Consider the following 23118-nt stretch of genomic DNA (forward strand, 5'->3'; position numbering starts at 1 on the left):
AAAACTGCTGTGTTTTTAAAATAGAAAATTTACAAACACATTCGGTTAATTATTACCTTCTAATCAAAAAATAAATATCAGTTAAAACTATTTTTAGTCTATGCATTTTAAAAAATACAACAAAGTATGTACTTCTATTAGGAAATTTCCTTGACAGCGATCTAGGTTTAATATTGCGTGTATAACCTTCCATGACTTCTGGTTTTTGAATGAGAACCCTGGTTTTCTCCAAATGAAGCATGTCAATTTTCTGTTCAACTTTCGCCGCACTGGAATAATATTATTTAGACCAACTCGTTGCCATGCCAATTAGAACCCGTGAAATAAACATACGGATCCTTACTCATAACTAGCGCAACTTCAAAATGAACTTGATCCCGTTGCTAGACATACGAATTTTAGGCTTACTATGATGCTAACTTTAATCACGGCTATTCCAATTAATTCTCTTAGATCGGAAATTCGCTTTGGTCTCTGAGCGTATTACATTTACTATTCTGGGATGCTCTGATATATTTTGCGCGTTCAATTTGAAGATCACCTCGCTCTAGGCCTGTAATCCGCTCGGTGCTCATCTGTAATAAATGAAAAATTATTTGTACGGATCTCTAGAAACATTTTGACATGAGCATTAAAATATTTATAAAAAAGACCTTTAATAATTCAGAAATATCTCCCGTATCGAATTTATTCTATGGAAGTATGAAATAAATTTTATTTTCTCAAAACTTTTAAAACTATTCTCTATTTTAAATATTAAGATAAGTGGACAACGTAGCTCGCGTCAATTGCACTATTGGGATGAATGAGATTATAATCTAAAAACTATAACTTCATTTGTCTAGGGGTTTCATGCGTTAGTGCATACTTCAGCTTAGTAAGTAAAATATAACTTGAATTGAGTTGTTTTTAATAAACACATTTTTAATAGCAAAAGTCAGGCGTAATTAAATAACTTATAATCATAGAAAGACAAAAAGGCTTAAAGATTTAAGGTACGTTTATTCGGAACCCATATCAGGCAGATTATCACGTTAGCAAGTACCGAAATAATGTTTTTCACAGACTCTTGGCTATCTCTCCAACCCCACCGAACGTTCTTGTGTAACATCTGGTTCAAGGGCTGCGCCAGTTTCAAAATTTCTTAAATGAAGCGCCTCCAGTTTCGTTCGAGGTTAGTGGACAACGTTCCAGTTCCAATGGAAAATGAAGAGTAGTTTTCTCGTCTTAACAAGTTGAGAACGTCGTCCAGCTTTGGTTCCATGATTTTACTTGGCTTCTCCTCTAATCGAGGAAAATGATCGCCTGCTGCTTTACCCCATAAATAGGGACTGTATTTTGACAGACACGCGTTGTTCGTTTCATATAGTTTCATTAAACATAATATTTTCTGATCAACTGATCTAAGCGTTCCTCTATAACATTCGAGGAACAACAGGCTGTCGTTGTAGATTGAACAGTCATTTGTGACGAGGCAGGTTATAATATCCAAAGTCAGACATTTTAATTCAATCACGTGTTCCGGATTTTGTTCCTCTTTCTGCTCTTCACTCAAAAGTGCTAATGGATTTCTTTTTGAGAAAACATTTGAAAGACTTCGTGAGACGTTGGATTCACAATTTCTAATGTAATAAATACGTAAAGCTTCTTGCAGACGCAAAAAAAACTAAGTCCAAATAGGCAAGCATTTAGTTACAAAGTCTCAAATGAACGTTAGGAAAAATTAAACCAAGATTTATTTTTAGCAACGGATGAGAGTACTGAGGAAACAGGCAATTGCAGAAAACAAGCCTTTGCTTCGTCAAAAAATAGTTTAAATTCAAAATCACTCAAAAATTACTCTTTTGAAATCGTATCAAACCAGGTCAATACGATATTCACAAGCATTTCTTTAGAAACTGACGGCGTTAATAATATCATCTAGGTAAATGCAAACTCCTGACCTATTTAAATATAGGAATAAATGGTTCATCATGCGCTGGAAGCAGGCGGGCGCGTTTGTTAACCCAAACATTAAAACTTTATATCGAAACAGACCTCGATGGGTGACAAACACTGCAATGTCGCGATGTGGCTCGTGTAACGGAATTGGGTGGTAACCGCAGGGGCGAAGGCCCCCGCTCATATTTTCAACTCAATGGGGTTTTAACATTAGGCAGCCATTTTGCCCCCGCTAAAATATAAGATATTGGCTCATGTTGGCACGCCCCTGGGTAGCCGCTTCGCATATCCAGCGTGGTGATAAAGTTGGGTTTACGTATCAACTCCAAAGCCGCGTTTACACGAGCTTGCCCGAACCGTTGCCAACGCATTGGAAACGATTTGAAACCATGTGTAAACACAACCGTTTTTAAACGAACCGATTCCGAATCGCATTATCCAAACCGACTCGGGAAGCGATCTGAGTACGGTTTAAAGCGTTTTGACTCTTTTGAGAGTTGAGGTCTCGTGATTTTTTAAAGGTTTGCGGTGGTTTTGTTTGATGAAATTGTTCGCTCTTTTTTTGAGTATTTTGAAAGAAAAACATGTTGTTTCACAACTTGATAAGGTGAGAATAAATGACTGACATAAGTTTATTAAAAGATTGCATGCTCATACGGAAATCTTGTAGGAATCGTATTTCCGTGTAGGTGCTCAATACTCGATCTTCCAAGAAATCTACATGTATAGTCGAGGCCTAGACCAAACTGACCAAGGCTTAAGCTCAGTATTTCTCACTTATCATAAACAGGAAGTATTTTCTAATTCATTTAAGAATAATAATAACCGTGGCATATGTTTTTTCCGATGAGCGTTATTTTTCACTCTTTTCTCTTTAATCATCTGAAAAGAAGCAAAATAGCTTCGAGTTGACGTTGATCCGCCATCATGAAGCACTCGGTGCCGGTGGAACTTTAAACTTATACTAGGTGCGCATGCGTGAAAACCCAAAACGCTTCGAACCCGATGTCGTGTAAACAAGTAGGTATCTAATCGGTTTGAAAACGGTTTCGGGAGAACCGTATTCGAAACGGTTTCGGCTTACGTGTAAACGCGGCTCAAATGTCATCGATACGAGGGATAAGGTGTAACTGAATTGGTTTTACGGTAGTCGACGCACATTTGGTAATCGGCAGTTTCCTATTTTGGAATTAAAATTAAAAAAGCCGCTGTTTTAATAATTGTGGTCCATTTAGATATATATAACTGTTGTAACTTTATTAGTCTAATTAGTAATTTAGTATAAACTATAAATAGAACACGAACTGATTAATTTACTGGGTTTAACAAGATAACTATCCTCAACGGATTTTCATTCAAGACTACCTAAAAATTAATAAATTATTTTTCACACACTCATTCGTAAAGCAGACGATTCTAACATGCCATAGGGGCTGAACATATTACATTAGATAAGATTATAAGTCTATTATTCGTCTATTATCAACATGCCACTAGATAAGGTTATGTCTAAGTCTATTATTCGTCTATTTTCAACACGCTGGAAGGCTCGATAACGACTTGGGCCAGCATATAATCTATTAATTGGTTCATGATTTGCCGTTTAACTGGGGATACGCGATAGGGGGCGCTAGCTATAGGCAAAGTATTGCCTACATCACGGTTCATGGGTTTTTCCTGGCTCTACTGCAAACATATTTTGGTACTTCCATAACAACGCTCCTAATTGACTCTGTTCATTGGATCCTAAGGCTGACTTTATACTCTCGATATCTACCATGGAACTTTTGGGGTGGTCTTATATTAAAAGCACTGTCTTTGTATGTAGTGCGAGAATAATGGCAGGGAGACGCCAGAATTCTATAAAAGCCTGGCACCCACAAAGAAGGCCATAGAGTTGCCTGACTCCTAAAACCCTTGAATAAAAATTAAGTTACGTCCGGGGTAACTTGGACTTTTCGGTCGTGCATCTAAAGACTTTAATTTTATCGCGATTTAAAAAAAAAATAATTCTATCGCCCCTAAGACTTGTAACGGAAATCACCATACCGTACCGCGATACTTAAAATGAGGGGGACTCAATTCGCCGCATGCGCGTCCCACCACACCTGCAAAGGACGCTAAGCCCATCGCCATACAACTCTACGGCAAGACTATACTTCAAGCCCGTCGTCATACTCGCACGGCCAAAGACTATTAAGCCCGTCGCCACGCCTTTCGCATCTGGAAACCCGCCACAGAGAATTGCAGCCGGCCATAGGAGTCGACCACCAACATTGCCGCCACTCGCTGCCATTATCCTATTTTATCCCTTCGCGCCCTTAAGTGCCGTCCTAAAAGAGACGAACACAAAGCTATCTTTGAAAAGCTAGCCCGGCCAGCAGGTCGCCGCACCTTTACCCATTAAAATCTAGCTTCTAACTACGTTAAAAAACAGAGGTACAGAAAGATGCTTTCTTGCACCCTACCCAATTTCTTTTATCCAAGCATAAATCAATAAATAATAGGACACTTTTAGATACGAAGTATTTAGGTATTTTAAATAACTCATATTTCTTTTAAATATATGCGTTACACCTTTTATGATATTAAAGTATAATTTGAAATGAAGGTGAACTTGGCGAATGTGCTACCCCTCGCCGTCTACTTGGCGTTCTTAAATATTTAACACGGATGATGAATGCTTTAGATTCATGTCCCTAGCTTGTTTCTCTGCATAATTCTCCCCAAGCATCTTTCTCTGCATAATTCTCCCCAAGCATCTTTCTCTGCATAATTCTCCCCAAGCATCTTTCTCCGCATAATTCCCCGAGAAACGTGCCACGGAAATTTACTTTCACTAAAATATAAATATAAATCTGACGCTTTTGATTCAATTCCACCTTGAAATTTTACAAAGGGCAAACTACATCAAAGGTCAAAATCCTGCGTTTAATTCTAAAACGGTTCCCCGTACAGAACAGTAAATTTAAAATTTACTAAATGCAATCCGTATTTGTAATAAGATAACAGATCGAAGCACTCAAAGAGAAAGTAACTAATTCTGTTGCGTAAATTGAAATTCTAATTTAAAACAAAGATATTAAAAAAGTAAACTAATAATTCAAAATTAATTATTAACATCTCAGTTATTTTACTACTTTAATAAGAATCTCAGTCAGTCTCTGTGTTTACTTTATAACTTATGGTTACCAATTTTAGAATATAATTTAAATTTTTCTAATTTGAACACAACTCTCACTAAAGTTAGGGAGAATTTTGATGCTTTGAAGTTAGTATTCTAAAACTTTATATAAACCGACCCTCTATTCAACTTATTAAATCAGGTAAAATGACAAACAAATCCCTAAAAGAGACAGTCTGACATATAACCTTTAAAAAGGCCCCAGGCTAAGTTTCGATATTCCTTCGTGGATAAGGCTTAGTGTGTTTAGTTTATATGAAAACAGAGCTAAATATAAATTATAGCGATTAGACCAGTAAATCCCCTAGTATGATTTCTTCAATAAATAATTAGAAAAACCTACTTATTTTTCGAACCGTGTAGAGCCAGGGTATTCACTAGAAATTAGGGAGGAAACCAAGGCGCTTAACGATTATAACAGGAATTACCAATCTTCGCACAGGGTTTAGAGAAAATATACTACCATCATGAATTATCAATCTAGAAGGACCCGAAACTGGGAGGTTTTTTTTGCGCAGTTACCCACAAATTTCGCAGGGTACGCGCACCGCAGTACAACGTAAGCAAACGTGACGGTTTTGGGAAGGGTACAATACGTATTTTTTCCCATTTTAATTTCCTTCAATCACTATCACAATTGCCAAACGCGCAAATCTTCAATTTTTCTAGTTTTTATTACTAATTAAATTCTACTTTTAAATAGATGCAAAAAAAATTAACATTAGTCTCAAGGCTTAGCGAAATGAGACCAAGCAGCCATTTTACTTGCTTACCTCGTACCGTCTTTCTCCAAGACCTTGTCGTCTGCTACCTTTTTTCCCTCTCTGTTATATTGGGACAATTTAACATTGGATCCGCCATTAAGATAGAAGGATCCTGCTCCCATTTCCTACAAATCCGTCGCAAGTTTCCAAACTCTCTCCATCCTCTTGGCGACGTTTATGAGCAATTCGTTATATAACTGTTTTGGGTACTGTTAAAGTGAAATTAATAAGGATTTGTTTCATGTTTCAGTTACAAAAACGACGATAGACGAAGGATCGGAGTGGGCGGTTAAAAAAGGAGCTACTCTGAACCTGACCTGCATCATTGCTCAAACGTCAGAACCGCCGGACTTTGTGTTCTGGTATCACGAAACACAGATGATGAACTACGACTACCCTCGGGGAGAAATCGCTACCCAAAAGTCCATCGCCGAAAACAACATCGTCAGCAGGCTCTCCATAAAACTAGCGCAAAAACAGGACGCGGGAAATTATACCTGTAGTCCGTCCAACGCCGAAAGCGCCAGCGTCTTCGTACACGTTTTAGGTAAGACTATACCTGGACATACTATTTACTGCGTGCAAATAACTGTTATGTAATTATACCCGAGACTGGGAGAGCAAAAATTTAGCTTTTGATGCAGGGCGAACTGAAACACTCTATACCCAGCGGTACGATATACTGGGTGTTTTTGAAAAAGTCCGTCAATAATGAAGGAGCGTGTCTACTACGGTAATCTCAAGCCAATACCAAGTTTCATGATGTTTAGCTAATTAATTGGCGTAGACGAGCGCAGTCTGTGACGTTTAATACTTGACAGGGATCCAACAATAAATCGAAAAAATTCAACACAGAACTCCAAACACCATGAAACTTGGGATTGACTTGGCATTTCCGTCGTAGGCATACTTCTACACGTTTTATACCCTTCTGCTGAGTAAAAATACAGAAATTTTTCAGATTGAAGGCTATTGAAATTGTCTTATAGTTCTAAACAAGCTGGTTACTCCGTTTTAAGTCGTACTCTTCATTTTTGGATATTTCCGTGTTTTAGGGGCCAATGTTTTGGGGGCGGGGTCATATCTCCGTAACCAAATGCCATACACCCCATGTTCTTTGATGCTTTCCATTCAATTGGGCCCAGTAAACACGCTCCTTCATTATTTATGAACTTTTCAAAAGCACCCTGTATACGTGAAACAGGCTACTAAATCCACAAATGACTGACTACTAAACACATTGATTAAAATTTCGAAAGTACTATTTATCAATTAAACCAAGTTGAGCATTGATGCTTTTCAAACGAACTCTGGATCGCAGGCCATAAAAACACTCGCCAGATAGAATAATTATACCCTTTTTAACTTTTTGTTTTGGCTTGAGCTCGCTAACCCGTTTGATCTTTCGCACTACATTTTGCGGTTATATCCATAGACGTAGCAAACATGTTCAGTTTTCATAGATATTGGCAATAATCTTATATTCCTAGTTTTTCCTCAACAATAACACACCTCTCCATCGATATGTTCAGAATAACCTTAATAAATCCATCTTGTTTTAATGGTGTCTTAAGGCCTGTCCAGACTGACACATTTTGCGCGTTCGCATCTTCGCTGCGCTTGTTTGCAATATCGCTCTGCTGTCCAAATTGGGTTTTCGTTACTTTGCGTCCTCATATCGCGAAGATGCAAATTTCTTGCGACTAGGCCAAGAATTTCGCGCCTTCGCGAGATAAGCACCAATCACAGACGAGAGTACGGGTGGGGTGTGGAGGGTGGCGATTAGTTTTGTTTTTATCACTTTTTCACAATGGCGGAAGCAGCGTGCAGCTCAGTCGAGTCACTATTAATAAATATGGTGAACGTAGATGGCGCAATGATTTCTCAAATTTCATTGGCTCTCAGAATAGGAAAAGCAAAATATTTGCGTGTATCTGAACAGTAGGGCAAATATTTTTCATGTACTGTTACGAAGATGCGAATAAACGAAGGCGCGAACACGCGAGCGCGAGCTCAATGTGGACAAAGCTTTATGTAAGTACGGCGCTTTATAGTTTATGAAGGTGAAAATATGTTTTCATATCGGTTTACTTTCTCGAGCGGGCACTACTAAGTATGGAAATTCTTGATCAATTTGTTACGTCCATATTCTTGGGATGACTCTACATCCCGATAAAAGATACAAATAACGGTAGCGTGCAAGTTGGGATGCCACAGACGGAGAAAATTTCCATTGCGCCTTCTGAGGAATAGTGCAGTGTTCCAGCTTTAAAAATCTATTTCAGTCCACTAGAATTAACCGCAATAAAGGTTTATAATCGTTAGTTTCTACTGTTTATTTGGGACTAAGTCCTTGTGAGAGCCTCACTTGGTGTCATTTATCTAGAATTTACAAAAAGAACTGGACGATTGAAAACATTCTAAAACATACAATGCAACCTTCTGATAAAAAGCACGTTACTCTCTTTGGTTTGTTTTCTCTAACACAGAAGTACTTTTGACAAGCGTATTTTTAAAAAGGGATAAATTTAGTTCGCTAAAAATTATTATGGTTATCTATAAACGAAATTTGTGTTAATTTAAATGAATACTTATGAACAGCGCTTGGGAATGAGTATAGAGACCTGAACCGTCAACCAACCATGTGGAAAATCAAATCTTACAGTTAAAATTAGTTTTCTGAATTCTTAAGCAAACATTTTCAAAATTTTAAAAGGCCTTTGACTTTAATGAAGCTTGGCTTTGTGTTATCTTAAACAACAGTGAAACAACCGCTCATCTAATCGTGAAGGTTTGTTTTCGTGGAAAATATTAGCCCACGGGTTGAACCGAGAACCAAAGACTCTCCTTTGAAATATTCATGAGTCTAGGTTTTGGGAAAAAGAAAACCTTTGTCAAAACGCGCGTTGACTCGCGACTCGATGAACGAAACGTAAAAGATTTTTACGGAAGGAGAAGTATGAGCTTAGAAAAACTTGGCTTCCTTAAAGGATAGGGCAAAAGCTACGTTAACCGAGGAAGCGAATGACAATGAGGATGAGGAAACGGCCGAAGTTCAAGGCTCTAGTATGGTCGGCGGCTGAAAAGGGTAAAAGAGGGACCCCGGGTATATTTCTAAAACAACGGCGATCTCGGGCTAACTCGGCCTTTCCCCTTTCGCGTTAGTGGAACCTCTCGGAAAAGCATTGGCCCGTGAAATTAGATCTGGCACGCATCACTGACGGGAAGTCCCTCGAAAAGAGATTCGTTTCTTTTCTCGCTTTAATGATCGGCTTAGGAAATGGGGCTAGCTCCAGTCCAAATACGCGATTTTGAGTTATAAGCCAAGATGCACTTTCGAATCTTCTTCTAGTATCTCTACTATGGATTTGAAAACTCTCCACCTTCCCCCCCCTCTACTCTCTATCAACTACAGTTGATATCTTGAACAGGGAACACTTAACTAAAGGCAGCGCACTGTGAAATACCCAAGAGGTTCCCAAAGAGTAACTTAAATCATATCTTACTAAACAGCTTTATGTGAAGAAATGTGATTGAATTCAAACTTAATTGGAACAAAATCAAAATTGTCTAAATTATGTGATATTTCTTTTCATCTTATGTTTCTAAAAATATCAGATTCAAGGAAAATCTGCCTGTCTTTGCGTGTAAATTATTCACACTTTTCTTAAATTTGGGACGATGCACAAAATCAGCTAACATTTCTAACCCATTGCTTTAGTGCATCTGGTTTCATGAAAACATTGCAAAACCCAGTACCAGTTTTAACATGGAGGGGTTAGAGAAAAGCATTTTAATACTGTCAACATACCTTTTTTGTATATTTTCAATAAACATTGTTTGATATCATGGCATTGAACCTAGTAGTTATGACCAAGTACACCCTAACATAAAAGCACACTGATAGGCAGAACCTAGTAGTTATGACATAGTACACCCTAACATAAAAGCACACTGATAGTAGAACCTAGTATTTATGACCAAGTACACCCTAACATAAAAGCACACTGATAGGCAGAACCTAGTACTTATGACCAAGTACACCCTAACATAAAAGCACACTGATAAGCAAAACCTAGTAGTTATGACCAAGTACACCCTAACATAAAAGCACACCGATAGGCAATGTGGACCCAAGGAAATGCCGATGAAAACCTTGTATTGAACCTAGGAAAATTCGCCGTTCCTCTAGTTGAACGTTCCCTGTTGAAGTGGGGCTTAGGAAGGAAAAGATATTTTCCAAAAATTTCATTTCCATACTGGATTTTTCCTATCCTTTTCTAAAATTTTCATTTCTAAACATAAAAAAGTCTTCCGAGAAAGCTCTCGATATATTATTTGCATTTCATTTGAAGCGTTTAATTTTTTCCATACGTCGTCTGGTGGGAAGGAAAAATAGCTAGGAAGAGCGGAGGGAATAAGGGTCAGCCTGGAAAAGGGCGAGGGGTGTAGAAATCGTTTAATTTCGTTAAAGTGCTTCTTAGGAGTCGACGTTATCGTTGTTGGATTGAAACCTACCATCCCCGATACGAAACTACCAAGGGAAAGAAGAGAGTGCACCCTCTTTTGCCTATACGGGGTGACTTAGCTATTTGATGCCAATATCTATGCAATTATGCCTTTTTGAAGCGTTGTATGTGTTTTCCCGTGTGCAACGTTATCACGTGCCAAGGCTGGTACATTGCAAGGATTTGTTTTTTAAGTATTTATTTACAAAATATTAAGGAGTGGTGAACCGTGGTACCAAGCGCACATATCACTAAGCTGACTAAGATCAGAGAGTGTGAAAATAAACTATTACATACATCCAGATATATAACATGTGTCATCTTTCAAAAGCGGAAAAAATGCTTCAAAACGTTTTAATTGGTAGTAAGCTTTAGTTCTAACTGGCTGATTTATATTTAAACTTCCAGTCCTATCAGCTTAAGCTATGAATCTGAAATTTTGCCGCGATCTTAAGGATAACAGATAGGTACTTTATAAAGTAGGAGTTTCCAATCATTGGCAGTTGGAAAATGGCATCCCAAGGTTAAGAAAACATGCTGTCACTTGGACTTACTTTTGTATGTATAAACTGCTGACATTAAGAATTCTTTATCATGATATCCTAAGTAGGGCAGTACGGATTTAATTTATAATACTTCAAAGATACGTAAATTTAAATGAGATTCAAAACAGTCCCTAAAGTAAAACAGATACAACGAAAAAACTTCCGAGCCTTAGTATAACCAGTGAGCAAATATAAAAAGAGACTCGGAGAGACCAAATTCTCCATCAACTTTATATTAGAATATGGTACCAAGTACTGGCTCGGTCGTACAGATCTGAACATGCGCAATAAGTGCAGCAGGGAAAAATGTGAGTAATTTGTAAATATCCACGGAGGAAGTGCTCTAACCGTCTTTGTTTATTTACCATTTTAAATTTAATTCTTAACGCGTCATGTGACGCCGAGGCAGGTGCGCGTCCTATACAGAAACGATTGTGCTTTCTCTCTTTGAGTACTTCCTCCGTGATTTAACCACGTTTCTATAGGTTGGGGAAATATATCTTCTTTAAGTGAGTTCGTGTTCCTTTCAAAATTTAGACTCACCTTTCCATGAAAGTTCTATTCCATTTTAAAAGAGGAAAGATACGAGTCTCTACTTCTTCTTCTTCTTCAATACAACTCCATGCGCCTATGCAATTAAAAGATGTATAATTAATTATGTATCTAAAACCTGAATCAATTTAACCTTTGGAAGCTCTTGGTCTCTAATATCTAAACCATTCTCTGGATCTTCCATTTTGCGCGCCCCATTTAAAACTGGGGTGGCGGGAGACTACTATTTCAAGCGAGCGATTTCAAGACGAGATTTATCTTTTAAAGCCCGGCGGGGGAAAAATATTTTTTTCATCTTTATTCAGGTTTTTTTTAACGCGAGAGATAGATAAAGATGAAACGAAGTTGAAATGAGGAGGAGCGTTCTAATTTCATTTTCGTACACGTATTGCAAGGGGCTAGTCACAAGGTTCCTCTCATAATAATTACGTTTTCAAGAACTAAATCTTAGCTAAATCTTTATTTGCAAACATTTCTTTTCTGCACATGGCGTTCACACGACGCCCTCTAAAAATAAACCCTCACGCCAACAGCCACCACTAGATGTAGCCCAAGATATCTTCCATCTTGCATTCAGCTAACTCTGGCTCCATCTAGCGTTGCTTATTGAACTTCCGGAAATAAAATAACCTCCCTGTGCGTTGATTTTTCTGGACATAATCTTCAAATGATTCCACTGTATAGAAGGACAAACTCTTTATTGGTCTAAGTGGGGTCCACGGGTCTCTTGAAGTCAACATTTTTACTCGTGCGGGGGAGAATACCGTGTGTTCAGGGCTTTTCATATCCATCATTCCGATTTCGATTTTTTTATAGTAAACACTTATTTGGTGACTCCACCAGAACGAACTCTAGTTGAAGCCACAAAAAAAAGATAAATAGACTCCACCTCCTTCGAAGCACGCAATGGTGCCTTGGTGCGGTGGTTTAAGCATGGTGGCGCGCGGTGGTTTAAGCATGGTGCTAGAGGATAGCATAAGTCTTTAGAAGGAAAGTTGTCTGCTGCGAGTTCTACTGTTAATATTTATTACATTTGAATGGCTATCTAAATGGACTGAACATTCCCTCGTTCTAATAATACCCTTTTAAGGAAATAAAAATGAATTAAAGAAGTAATTGAAGAAATTGTGAGATATAAGTTTATTGAAGGAGGCGCGAGAAACGACCGAGCTTTAATCCAATTAGTTTTATTTGCTAGAATTAAATTCATAAAAAATATAAAGACTAGTCATACACGACGTAAGCAGGATTCCTCTTTTTATCGAAATGTAATTGGTGGCGTTGCTTAATTTCGAGGCTATTACTTGAAAGAATTGTTTTTAATCCCCCTGAGTACTTTCTTTGGTAGTTACCATTGTTAATTTTAATTGAGTCGCTCATCCGTTTCGCACTCTCAGCTTCTAGTTTAGAGATAAGAGAAATGCAAAAAAAGAAAAAAGAAGCAAAAGCGAAACTCGGCCTACAGTATTTCTGAAAAGTGGAGATGATACTTTATAGAGAAAGGAGTATTTTAAGATTTTACAAATCTCGTAAGGCGTTTTTTCCTTAAAGGAAGGGTGAAAAGGAAAATCAAGTTATTTTTGTACTAATTATAAGACATCCAAAAATATCTCCGAATGATTTTAAAATTCCATTTAGTTTGATATTTCGTTGAAAATTTTAAATTTGCACCTCCTACCAATTGCATAACGACCTGCCTTTTTGTTAACCAAATTCCCGTGGCATTTTATATTAACAGCTTCAGTTTCTATCATTTAACCAATTGAACTTCAACTAGAGCATTGTATCTAAGTTTGATTTCAGAGACGTTCCTAGTTTAATAATAACGCTTTTGACTGTGTATGGTTTTCTAAATTGCGGAATTGCATGTTCCGAATTAGTTCCCGTGTAAAATTTCAAGCGTGATGGAAGACAAAATTGCTCAAATGAACGAGTTACTTAAACAGTATATTGGAAAATGTAGTTTTTAGCTTTTCGTTTGAAAAGCTTATACGAATGGAAGGCGCTTTTATTGCAGAAAATCGATGGGGATTAGGAGTTTACTCATAAGTTTATAAGACATGTTCTATAAGTATGACACTATCTATTTTTCGTAATGCTAGAGACTTACTGAGAGCTAGTTCGAGAGCGGCGCGCGGATTGACTACACGAGGTATTGCAGTCCATCTACCTATTTAGTCTGTACTAGGCCTTTGACAGCGCCTCACCAGGCGCTACCTTACGAAAATCATTACCATTTCACCTACGTCACTTCGTGGCAAGCTCTCAGTAACCAGTGACAAACTTTTGAAGCATATCTTATGAACTTATGGTCTCCTGTATATAAGAGCAGCCTCAAATTATACGATTTTCAAGGATATTTAGCGATATTGGGATAACGTTAGAATATATCACCTTGGTGAAAAGTGCTATAGGCCTTGGACGGTTTTTTTCTTCTGTAGTATGGTACAGATCAGAGAAAAATTTATTTGATCGTAAGTTTTGCTAAGCTGTCGAAGGAATAAATCGGTATGATGTGTATCAGACCTATGAAAGTGCCTTTGGAGCTAGAAATAAGAATTACTGATCTGTATTCACGTGTATCTTATTGGATATCGACGTTCTATAGTACACACAATTACATTTTAATGAAACACTCTGGGAAAACCGCTTCTTCTTAACATTATTTACGTAGCGCCAAAAAAAACTATTATGATTCAAAATGTACATCAAGAACGGAACTTGACTCTTGATTAGAAGAGTTTTCCGCGAAGAAAGTTACATCTTATTCAGTAGTCATGTCACTTTCCCTTTAAAGGTTGAACTCTCCCTTAATGCCTCATAAAACTGGCAGGATTAGAGCAACTCTGCGCGTACTGGCCTTAACATTCCAAACACATGACGTTAATGGTAAAAGCCTGTGTTGTCTACGTAGATATGGAACTAACAATAATGCCATTTCCCGAACCATAACAAGGTGCACAGAAATATCTGCCGAGGGTATAAAAGAGACTCTCGTCCTTTGTAACTCTCTCTCTCTCTCTCTATTGCATCCCGCCTCGTTGCTGTTTTCTGACGTCTTGCTGCGTTTCGGGCTCCCCTGGTCCCTCAGGGGCCACGCTTAGCAGTTTAGCTAATATAGCTTTAAGTATGCACTCCTGTGACTCGAAAATTTATTAAGCCGAAAGAACTTTGACTTACGCGTTCGACGCCGAATTTCTATGAGAAACAAACTAAAGCTTAGGCTATGGTCCTGTATTAAAAGTTCGTTCATTCATTCAACGTTCCTACAGTAAATATTTATATTATTAATTTTATGCGTTGTGTTTATAATTTTCAAATATTAAAAATTTCCTTTGAAGAAAATACGTTTAAAAATTCTTGTGCTAGGCTTAAAAGTCATCTCCCTTATACATTAAAATAAATACTTAAACTTAAATTTTGTTAGTAAAACTATGTAAAGGCACTACCCTGAACTTTTAGCTTCCATTTAAGATGATTCTTAAACGTAACGAACTAATAGTATTCTTTATATCGCTTTCTAGAGAACCCTCAATTTTTTTATTAATTCCCATGTTATCTCTATGGAAAAATATAGTATTTTTCACGAAATGTCGGATTTATTTTTTGAATTCTAAAACTACCCTAGCAACTTTACTTTTCATAAAATTAGATAATAAATGGATCTTTTTGAAATTTTAACCACACGTTAAGCGCCCAGATTTAAGTTCAGTACAATTATTTTCAAATCAGCAAACGTAAAACAAAAAAGATACAACAAACCAAAAAACCTTCCTTATACATTAGAGGCAGTATCAAGTCATATCTACCGCTCTCTTAGAATAAACCAACTTTCAGTTTTAAATATATTTCCGACCATTATTGTAAAAGCTTTCAAGATTAAAATCTATATTAAGAGTTCTAGATCATGTACAAAATAGGAAAGTTTCCTTCACGGTTTCCAACCCATGTTGCCAGCCTTTCAGCTATTCTGCCATTTCCGTACAAACCTATGGTAGGTAGAAAGAGGAAATCCTCAGGGAAAGATATTGAGAAAATAAAATAAAGCAGATGGTCTCGCGGATTCTAAGTTGGATCAAGAATTTGAAAATCAATTTTTTTACTCCTTTAATATAATTTTTTATAAAATAGCAACCTTTTAACGCTGATAGTCAAATCAAAGACTTGTATAGCGGAAATAAAGTTCGAAATATTGACCTTCACTTAAGGAAACAAAGCATTGTGAAGGAGTGGGACCTTATTTTCAAAGTTTTAGCCTTATGCAAAAAGCATATTTTCAGATATTTATCAATACTACTCAAAGAATGAAGTTCAAATAGAATAGAATAGAACGTTATTGTGTCTGACAACAGAATCTTGGTTTGGGTTCCAGCAAGGGCAGGCATATATACTGTCAACAGAATCAAAACCTTCTAAAATTAATAATTTCCAGTTAAAATTATATTTTAAAAAATTGATGTTTGTGCGAAACAAAACTTTTTAAGAAAAAATTATTACAGAACAATTTGATTCGAATTAACATTTTTCGTATTTTTTTCCCTTTCCTTGATAAAAAAAAAAACAGATTTGGAAGAGAAGAAGTCTGAAGATGAGAACGGAAAAAGCAAGGCGGATACGACGTCCCCGAATCCAATGGCAGCCGTCCCGTGGAGCGCCGGACCTTACATCGTACCGTCTTTCGACAACGCCACGTCCAGGAACGTGACCTCGCAACTGGGACTCACCGCCTACTTACACTGCATCGTCAGGAACTTAGGCGACAAAACGGTAAGAGAATACGTAATTTATTCATTACTCCGTGGATCATTTTTTTCGTAATAAGGCTTGCGTGAGTTATAATCTATTAAAGAAGCATTTTATCGCCATTTTTACTCGCTTCAATAAGAAAAGATTCGCCGACCGGAAGATTGTCGAGTTCCTAAAACTTTCCTAGCCGACTTAATTTCATCGCCTAAAATACCATGCAAAGTAGACGCGAATAAACTTTCATATCTGAAGCGAGGGCCAGGCAGTATCACTTATTTTTATTACGCGTTTCTATACTGTATAATGTGGATAGAAATAATAAAAAAACGGGCGTATATACATAGATACCTTCTTCAGACAAGGCTCGCGAAGAAAGCTTTTTTCTGAACTTCCGCGAGTACTGGGGTTTCCTATCCGACAATGCACGAACGCGCACTTTGTGTTCTTCGAGGCTGCTTGCATTCTTCTAAGTTTTCCTTCCCCTAAATTTTTTATCCTCTTTTATTGTAAAAGCGAGGACTCGATTGATCGATTTATCGATTTTTTTTCCGACACAATAGATATTAAAATTCACCCTGGGAAATGTTTGGCTTATTGAAATTCGGGTGCCGAGTCGACTTCTTCATAAATTTGTTCAGACGATGTCCTTCCCTCCCCCGATTGACAGAATTTCCCTCTTAATGCTATATTTTAAAAATCTTCATTTCTTACACTTTTAAACTATCTGATAAACGCCTCGATTTTCTAATGCTAAAATATAAAAGAGGGAATATGTAGATGTAAGGAAATTTGACGCGCAAAATCAATCTGAAGTTATAAGCATTTAGGGTGAAAGCACCTTCTGACGAATGATTTTGGGAAAAACAAAACAGTGAACGGTTATATTGCTTTTAATTTCTCCATTTTCAAAATAGTTTAAAATTTTTATGGTGGTTGTTAACACGTAATGACGGATCATGGTTTTTCTACACGAATATTTTAACCTCACATATTCCACAAGTCTAATTTTGACACCCATCAAAATTAGCCTTGCTCTACTAATTTATAGTGCCCCATTTCACTCCATCCTTGAATTTTGCTCTTTGACATATCATCATTATGTTTAAGCGATGGCTGAAGCTGTGGATGAATGTCAGTTTACTGCGAGGCAAGTTCGCAGGTAAAAGAACTTGGGGCAATGGAAAATCTGTTATTATTGAAAGTTATCTATTTCGTTTCACAAATTAAACTAAATGTTTTCATAGCGCTACTAACAAAGTCATTTAGGTAGCTGTGTTTCTCATATAAAACATTTGCAAAATCCAACGACTCAATCACTGGTCGAATAATGCATCTTTCTATACTCTAACTTTGTAAGCGTGCTAATCTGAAGTGCCAAATAATCACTATGGAAGTCTTTTTTCATCCATTGATACCGTGGAAAATGACAAGCTGTCTTTATTATTAACTTTTTATCTTTCCGAGTGACGATGACGGCACGGTGAGGTATTAAAATGAACGTATCTGTCTGTTTGTTTGTCACCACGTTCTCAGTTGATAAGTACACAAAGGAAAAAGTTTCATTAATAGCAATATGCAGGGTAAAAACCTTTGCCGGCGACAATTCTAGATAATTTTCCCTAACGAATTAAGTAAGGGATTTAAATAAACTTCTTAAGAAATTAAGCAAGAATTGTAAAATTTATGACTGAAAAAAGCGAGTGAACCAATGTCACTGGAATTACAGAACGCATGTTCATGACGCATTGTTTAAGAAGCTACGTTTGATAGAACATAATTTATCCCATAGGTATTGCGACTATTCTACAAGAGTCATTTAATCTTCTATGCATTTTTCCTGCATAAGTCTTACATATGCATAAGTTCTTTCGATACAATTGGTTATATTTTTAATGCTATCCTTTCATTTATGGTTGTTCATTATGCGCAACTACTTAATCTTATAGGAGAAACTGATAATTCTTGAACTGCGCACCGAAAACCCTGAAAAATTAAACTATTTATTATAGATAACTCACCCTTATGCAATTACGCTATCACCATACTAAGGCTGAAATGTTTTTCGTCCGCTGATAAATTTGCTCTGGGAACCTCGACTAACTTACCCTATACGAGAGTATCCCTCCTGCGTCATTAGCACATAGAACAAAAAAGTATGAGCTACCTTAACGACTACATCCCATGGTATTTCCCGAGTATAATAAACGTCCCTATAAAAAATTTCAAAGTCATTATTTATTGGAAAAACCCCTTACAAAAGAACACTAAGTATGTGAGGAAGAAAATGTTGTATCGTTAAAAAATACGTTTAATTTAATCTTTACATACCCCTAGTCGGATAAGACCATCCGTTTGAAGCTTCCCTTTCGACCTGTTAATAAACTTAATCAAGGATTATATACTACAGGGTTCTCAAAATGCTACGTTGCTGAAATAATGAGAATCACTAGCACATAAAATCGAAACCGCCATTTTGAAAATAAGCAATCTGGCGATGAGAAAATCGGATAAAATCTAATTTTTATAAATGAAAACCATCCACTTCCACTTTTGAATATTTTTAATATAATGCGTTGAAACAAACCTTATTTAAATTTGAGGTCAGCTGAATTTTAGAACAAAGGGTATTTACAAAAAACCGACGACTTCCGATAAAGAACTTCGTGTTTACTTTTATCCTCTTTAGACTTTTCCCGCGCTAGTGCATTAAACGGGCTTCTATAATTTGAACACTAAACAGCAAGTGATCGAGTGGGCTATGTTACATGAATTTCAAAAAGCAGTCGACAAAATTTTCGTCTCGGGAGTTGGAACCGGGTCCACTCTCATGGGTCTATCGGAATAATGTAACTGGAAGACTCGTATCAATGATGCCACCCAACTCCTGTAATATATATTATAGCTGTCTGTCAGTGCCACTAACTCTATTTGAAAACTATAATGTCAACTCCAAGCCAAAGCCAACAGAATCCAACAACAAGCCAATCCCAGCTGTATTCCACTATTAGATTTGAAAATATTTCCAATCCCTCCCAATTCCAGTTCATTTCAGGGACATTAATCTCAAAGCCACCCAACACCGAATAATTTAATTATCCCAACCCAACTTCCACTAAAAATGATGGAGTCTCTTGGATTTCTAAGGCGTTGGAGTTCTCCCAAAGACTTTACCACCTCAGCAAGTTCCACCGGTAAAATTTATCGAAAATTTCCCAGTTATTAGGCTTAACTTTCCGTAGAAAAAGCATCGTGTTTATATTGTTCTGTTTTTTAATGCAACTTTATAACAACTGTAAAATCAAATTTTGGAATAATTATAACTTAACAACTCATTGTGTGGCTTTTCATAAATATTAAATAAGTAGAAGTGTTTCATTTAAAATACAATTTTTCTTTCGATTCTGGAAACAGCCCTGGTTTTCGACGCATCCAATGAAATTTCACCCTTTCGAACCCTTTTTTCTGTCTTACTTTTACCTATAATGTTGCTGATGAGAAAACTAAATAGGAAACATCTCCAACCCCATTTTTTACCAGTTTATAGGCCCAATTTAAATTTCAAATGAATTTTTTTTACGTTCCCTTATCTGTTCTTCGACAGTCAAAATTTTGGGTCCTTTTTTTTTATTTGTGGTCATTTTACTAACACGCGAGTGACTGGAGGAATTTCCTGGGATTTGGCAATTCGCTTAAATGAGGTTAATGTTTCCCACGAAAGCTTTTTCAGTCCTCAATTTTCTCTCTTCCGAAAGACTGATGATTCATATTTAAATTTGTCCGCAATTCGAATCTAATTCGTGAAAAAAAGTGATATTTTTAGAAATAAAGGAATGTAGGATAATGATGTTGAGATTGAATAAAAATCTAATACGATAAAGGTGAAGAAACTTTATTGTAAGGTAACTGGGTCATTCGTGGCTATTCTAAATCGATATTAACACTGGACAGATACAAAATGAAGCATGGTCGAAAAAAATTGGTTCATATGGAAGTTTGCAAAGAGAATATTACACATAAGGATTGGCCATGAACGAAGTAGTGAACAATCCAGGACTTAGCCGCCGTCCCTTTGCACGTATATACCGAGACATCCACTAGTTATAACAAGAAGGGGTTGGGAAGATAAAGTGTTAGCGACATAATTTTCGTCATCCCCAAACTGAAAATCTAGTTTATTATATGTTTACTTCTTTTTTTTGGTTTCGTAGAAATTCATGAAATTGTAATTTAAAGTATTGTGTTTGGAAAAAGCCTAGTTAAAATTTTGTTTCGTTTGACGACGTAGTAAGGAGAAATTTTCTCTCTAGAAGTCGCTCACGTGACGCCTTAAGCCTATTTTATTCAAATTTGCGCGGAATTAGTAGACTAGGGAGGCTTGGGCGCTCGTGCTTGAGTTTTCCGCGAGATGCCGTGAGTGACGTATTAAGGACAAAAACCCGCCAAAAATCTTCTCAGCAAATTTGCTTTTGCCCTCCAAATTTCTAATTTTCAAAGTGTTTTTCTGTGTTTTCCCTGATATTTAATTAATGATCAAGCATATTTTTAGAATCAGAAGAGTTTAAACTCTCAGAAAAGTAAGGTTTTCTTTAGACTTTAGATAATTTTTAAACAACGTCGCTATTCCTTTAAGCGAAGGGGACGGAAGTTTGAGAGAGAAAAATAGGGGACAAATTGAAGCTGTTATTTCCGGTTTTGCTAACGCCATCTGCGGCTGAAAAAATAAAGCAAAATGTGTTAGTAAAAATGGGTAAGATAATTACTGTGTGTTTCAAAACTGTAACAGTGATAGTCGGTATTTACATTATCCGCAGATTAATGGAGTGGAATTTGAGTCACCCTCTCACGTGACCTTTAACTTAGTTACTAAAATGACGTAGTTCCGCTAGGGCGATTTTGTCTCAACAGGGGCAATAGTAGCAACTGCCAACTTTGTGGACGAATTTTTTCGTTAAAGGCGTGTCCTGGTTTGTTCACTATTTCATTCAAGAATTGGCGATGTGTATTTTAAACGGTGCCTATAGTTTTAATTTTCTACTTCCCGTGGCCGGACGTCTTCCCTGTAGTCTTCTAAAATAGTGTTTTTCGCCTGTTTACTCTGGCTTTCAGAAAGACAGCATATATCAATTGTTTTAATTTAACTGCTTGGTTTATAATTGTTTTAATTTAACTGATTGGTTTAAAATTGTTTTAATTTAACTGCTTGTTTTAAGGCAATTAAATAATTAGATTCTATGCTATTTAATATATTTCCAATCAGGCAAACGTTCTGTGCCCTAAATATAACGTAAATGATCTATCTCACCCCATGCAAGGTTTTGCGATTTTGCTCTAAATAGTATCTACAATTTTCTAAATTACTGTGATTAATGTTAGTTAGGTTACGTAAGCGAGATCGCGATCTAATGGTCGTAAACGATCTGCCTGGATTATTTCCAAAGCGGTTTGGACAGAGTACTGTATAATGACAAACGTAGCTACTCATCCATTGCAACATTTGCTCGGATTGTAACCATACCACAATTTCAATTACAATCAGTCATCAAAAACTAAACCAAAAATTTAATTTTCCTTTAAATACATAAAATCCAATTAAAAGTAATCATTTCACAGAAACTTGTCAGGATACGTCGAGAGAGGGTGACCTCTATTGAAACCCCAAAATTATCGTAGCCTAGGAAATTTGCCGGCTAGCATCCCCGAACCAATCTTAACCCTTACTTATCAAGCCATGTTAAGGTCAATTTTGAAATTTTCTGCCTATTTACTATTGTATTCGATTATGCCCCGTAATTTCATAGAAATTCGCCATAAAATTAAGATTGATAATAAACGTCATCAGTCCCAGAATCGTTCTAAGAAACACAAAAACTACTGTCCAGAATGGCAACTCTTTGGTCGGAGGATGTTCACGTTTCATGTTTATCGCCAATTCCATCTAACACTTTCTTTTCCCTACTGTCGAGAACGTTCGAGTTTTAGGTTTCGACTCGCCAAAAAATAAAACGTTTCCTTTACTGCGTATTTAAAAAGAAACTGCGTGAAACTATTGAAATATTTTGAGAAATCCCTTGGTTTTGCACGAGGAGTATACACGAGTGCGCGAAAATCCATTGAAAAATGTCTTAAAAAGTCCTTTTGTCTAGTACTGAGCTGGAAGTTTATCCTGTGGATACTTTTCTTGAGAAAAATAATAATTGAGTTCCCAAGAAATCTCTGCACTGTACCTTTGCTTTTGAAATGGAAAGTCACTTTCAATCTATGATTTAATAATTACGTAATCCATATAATAAAATAATTTATGGATTACGGAATGATAGCCCACCCTACCTTTATATTGCGAAAAAGGCTTCATTTTAAAGTATTTTTAATACTAATTTTGAAACCCGCATAGAGTTAAAACCTTAATTCCAAGTATTAACATGTGAGACGTTTCCCCTACTTCATAAATTTTTTGTGAATTTTTATTTTCATATGTTCAAGTATTAAATATTCCTTGAATCGAATCTACTTCACTCTTTCACATTTCACAAAAATACTTCACTCTTCCACATTTTACAACAAAAAAACTCAAACGAGGAAGTATTTTTGGTTCAGAAATTTAATAAGCCCCGTATATCCTAAATTATCACTGGCCACCACTGGCAGCGTATTAAAATCAAAGTGGTGATTTCGAGGTTGGACCAAAACTTAAGAAACGGTTTTAACCACCTTCAATACCAACACAAAAACGCATTAAAAAGACTTGTAGAATCTATACTGAGTTAAGAAAAGAATTGTTGAACCCAAGGGCAAGGAAAAATTATAACTAAAGAACTGAGGTCTAGCTTTCTGACTTCGTTTACGTTTTGAAATAAAATGAATAGTTGATTAGGCACGAA

General features: G+C 36.6%; 1 protein-coding gene across 1 annotated transcript in view; it reads left to right on the plus strand.

Moving 5' to 3' along the window:
• LOC149627437 (fibroblast growth factor receptor-like 1) overlaps positions 1–23118 on the plus strand; it is a 140066-nt gene that overhangs the window by 57688 nt on the left and 59260 nt on the right. The window contains exons 2-3 of the mRNA XM_089852147.1: positions 6140–6436; positions 16059–16261. Coding sequence (XP_089708273.1) covers positions 6140–6436; positions 16059–16261 — 500 coding nt within the window. The remainder of the gene's footprint in view (positions 1–6139; positions 6437–16058; positions 16262–23118) is intronic.

The sequence above is a fragment of the Phalangium opilio genome, unplaced genomic scaffold (assembly GCF_054372755.1).
Source record: "Phalangium opilio isolate 3A_F unplaced genomic scaffold, DU_Popi_V2 ptg000105l_1, whole genome shotgun sequence".
Classification (NCBI taxonomy): Eukaryota; Metazoa; Arthropoda; class Arachnida; order Opiliones; family Phalangiidae; genus Phalangium; species Phalangium opilio.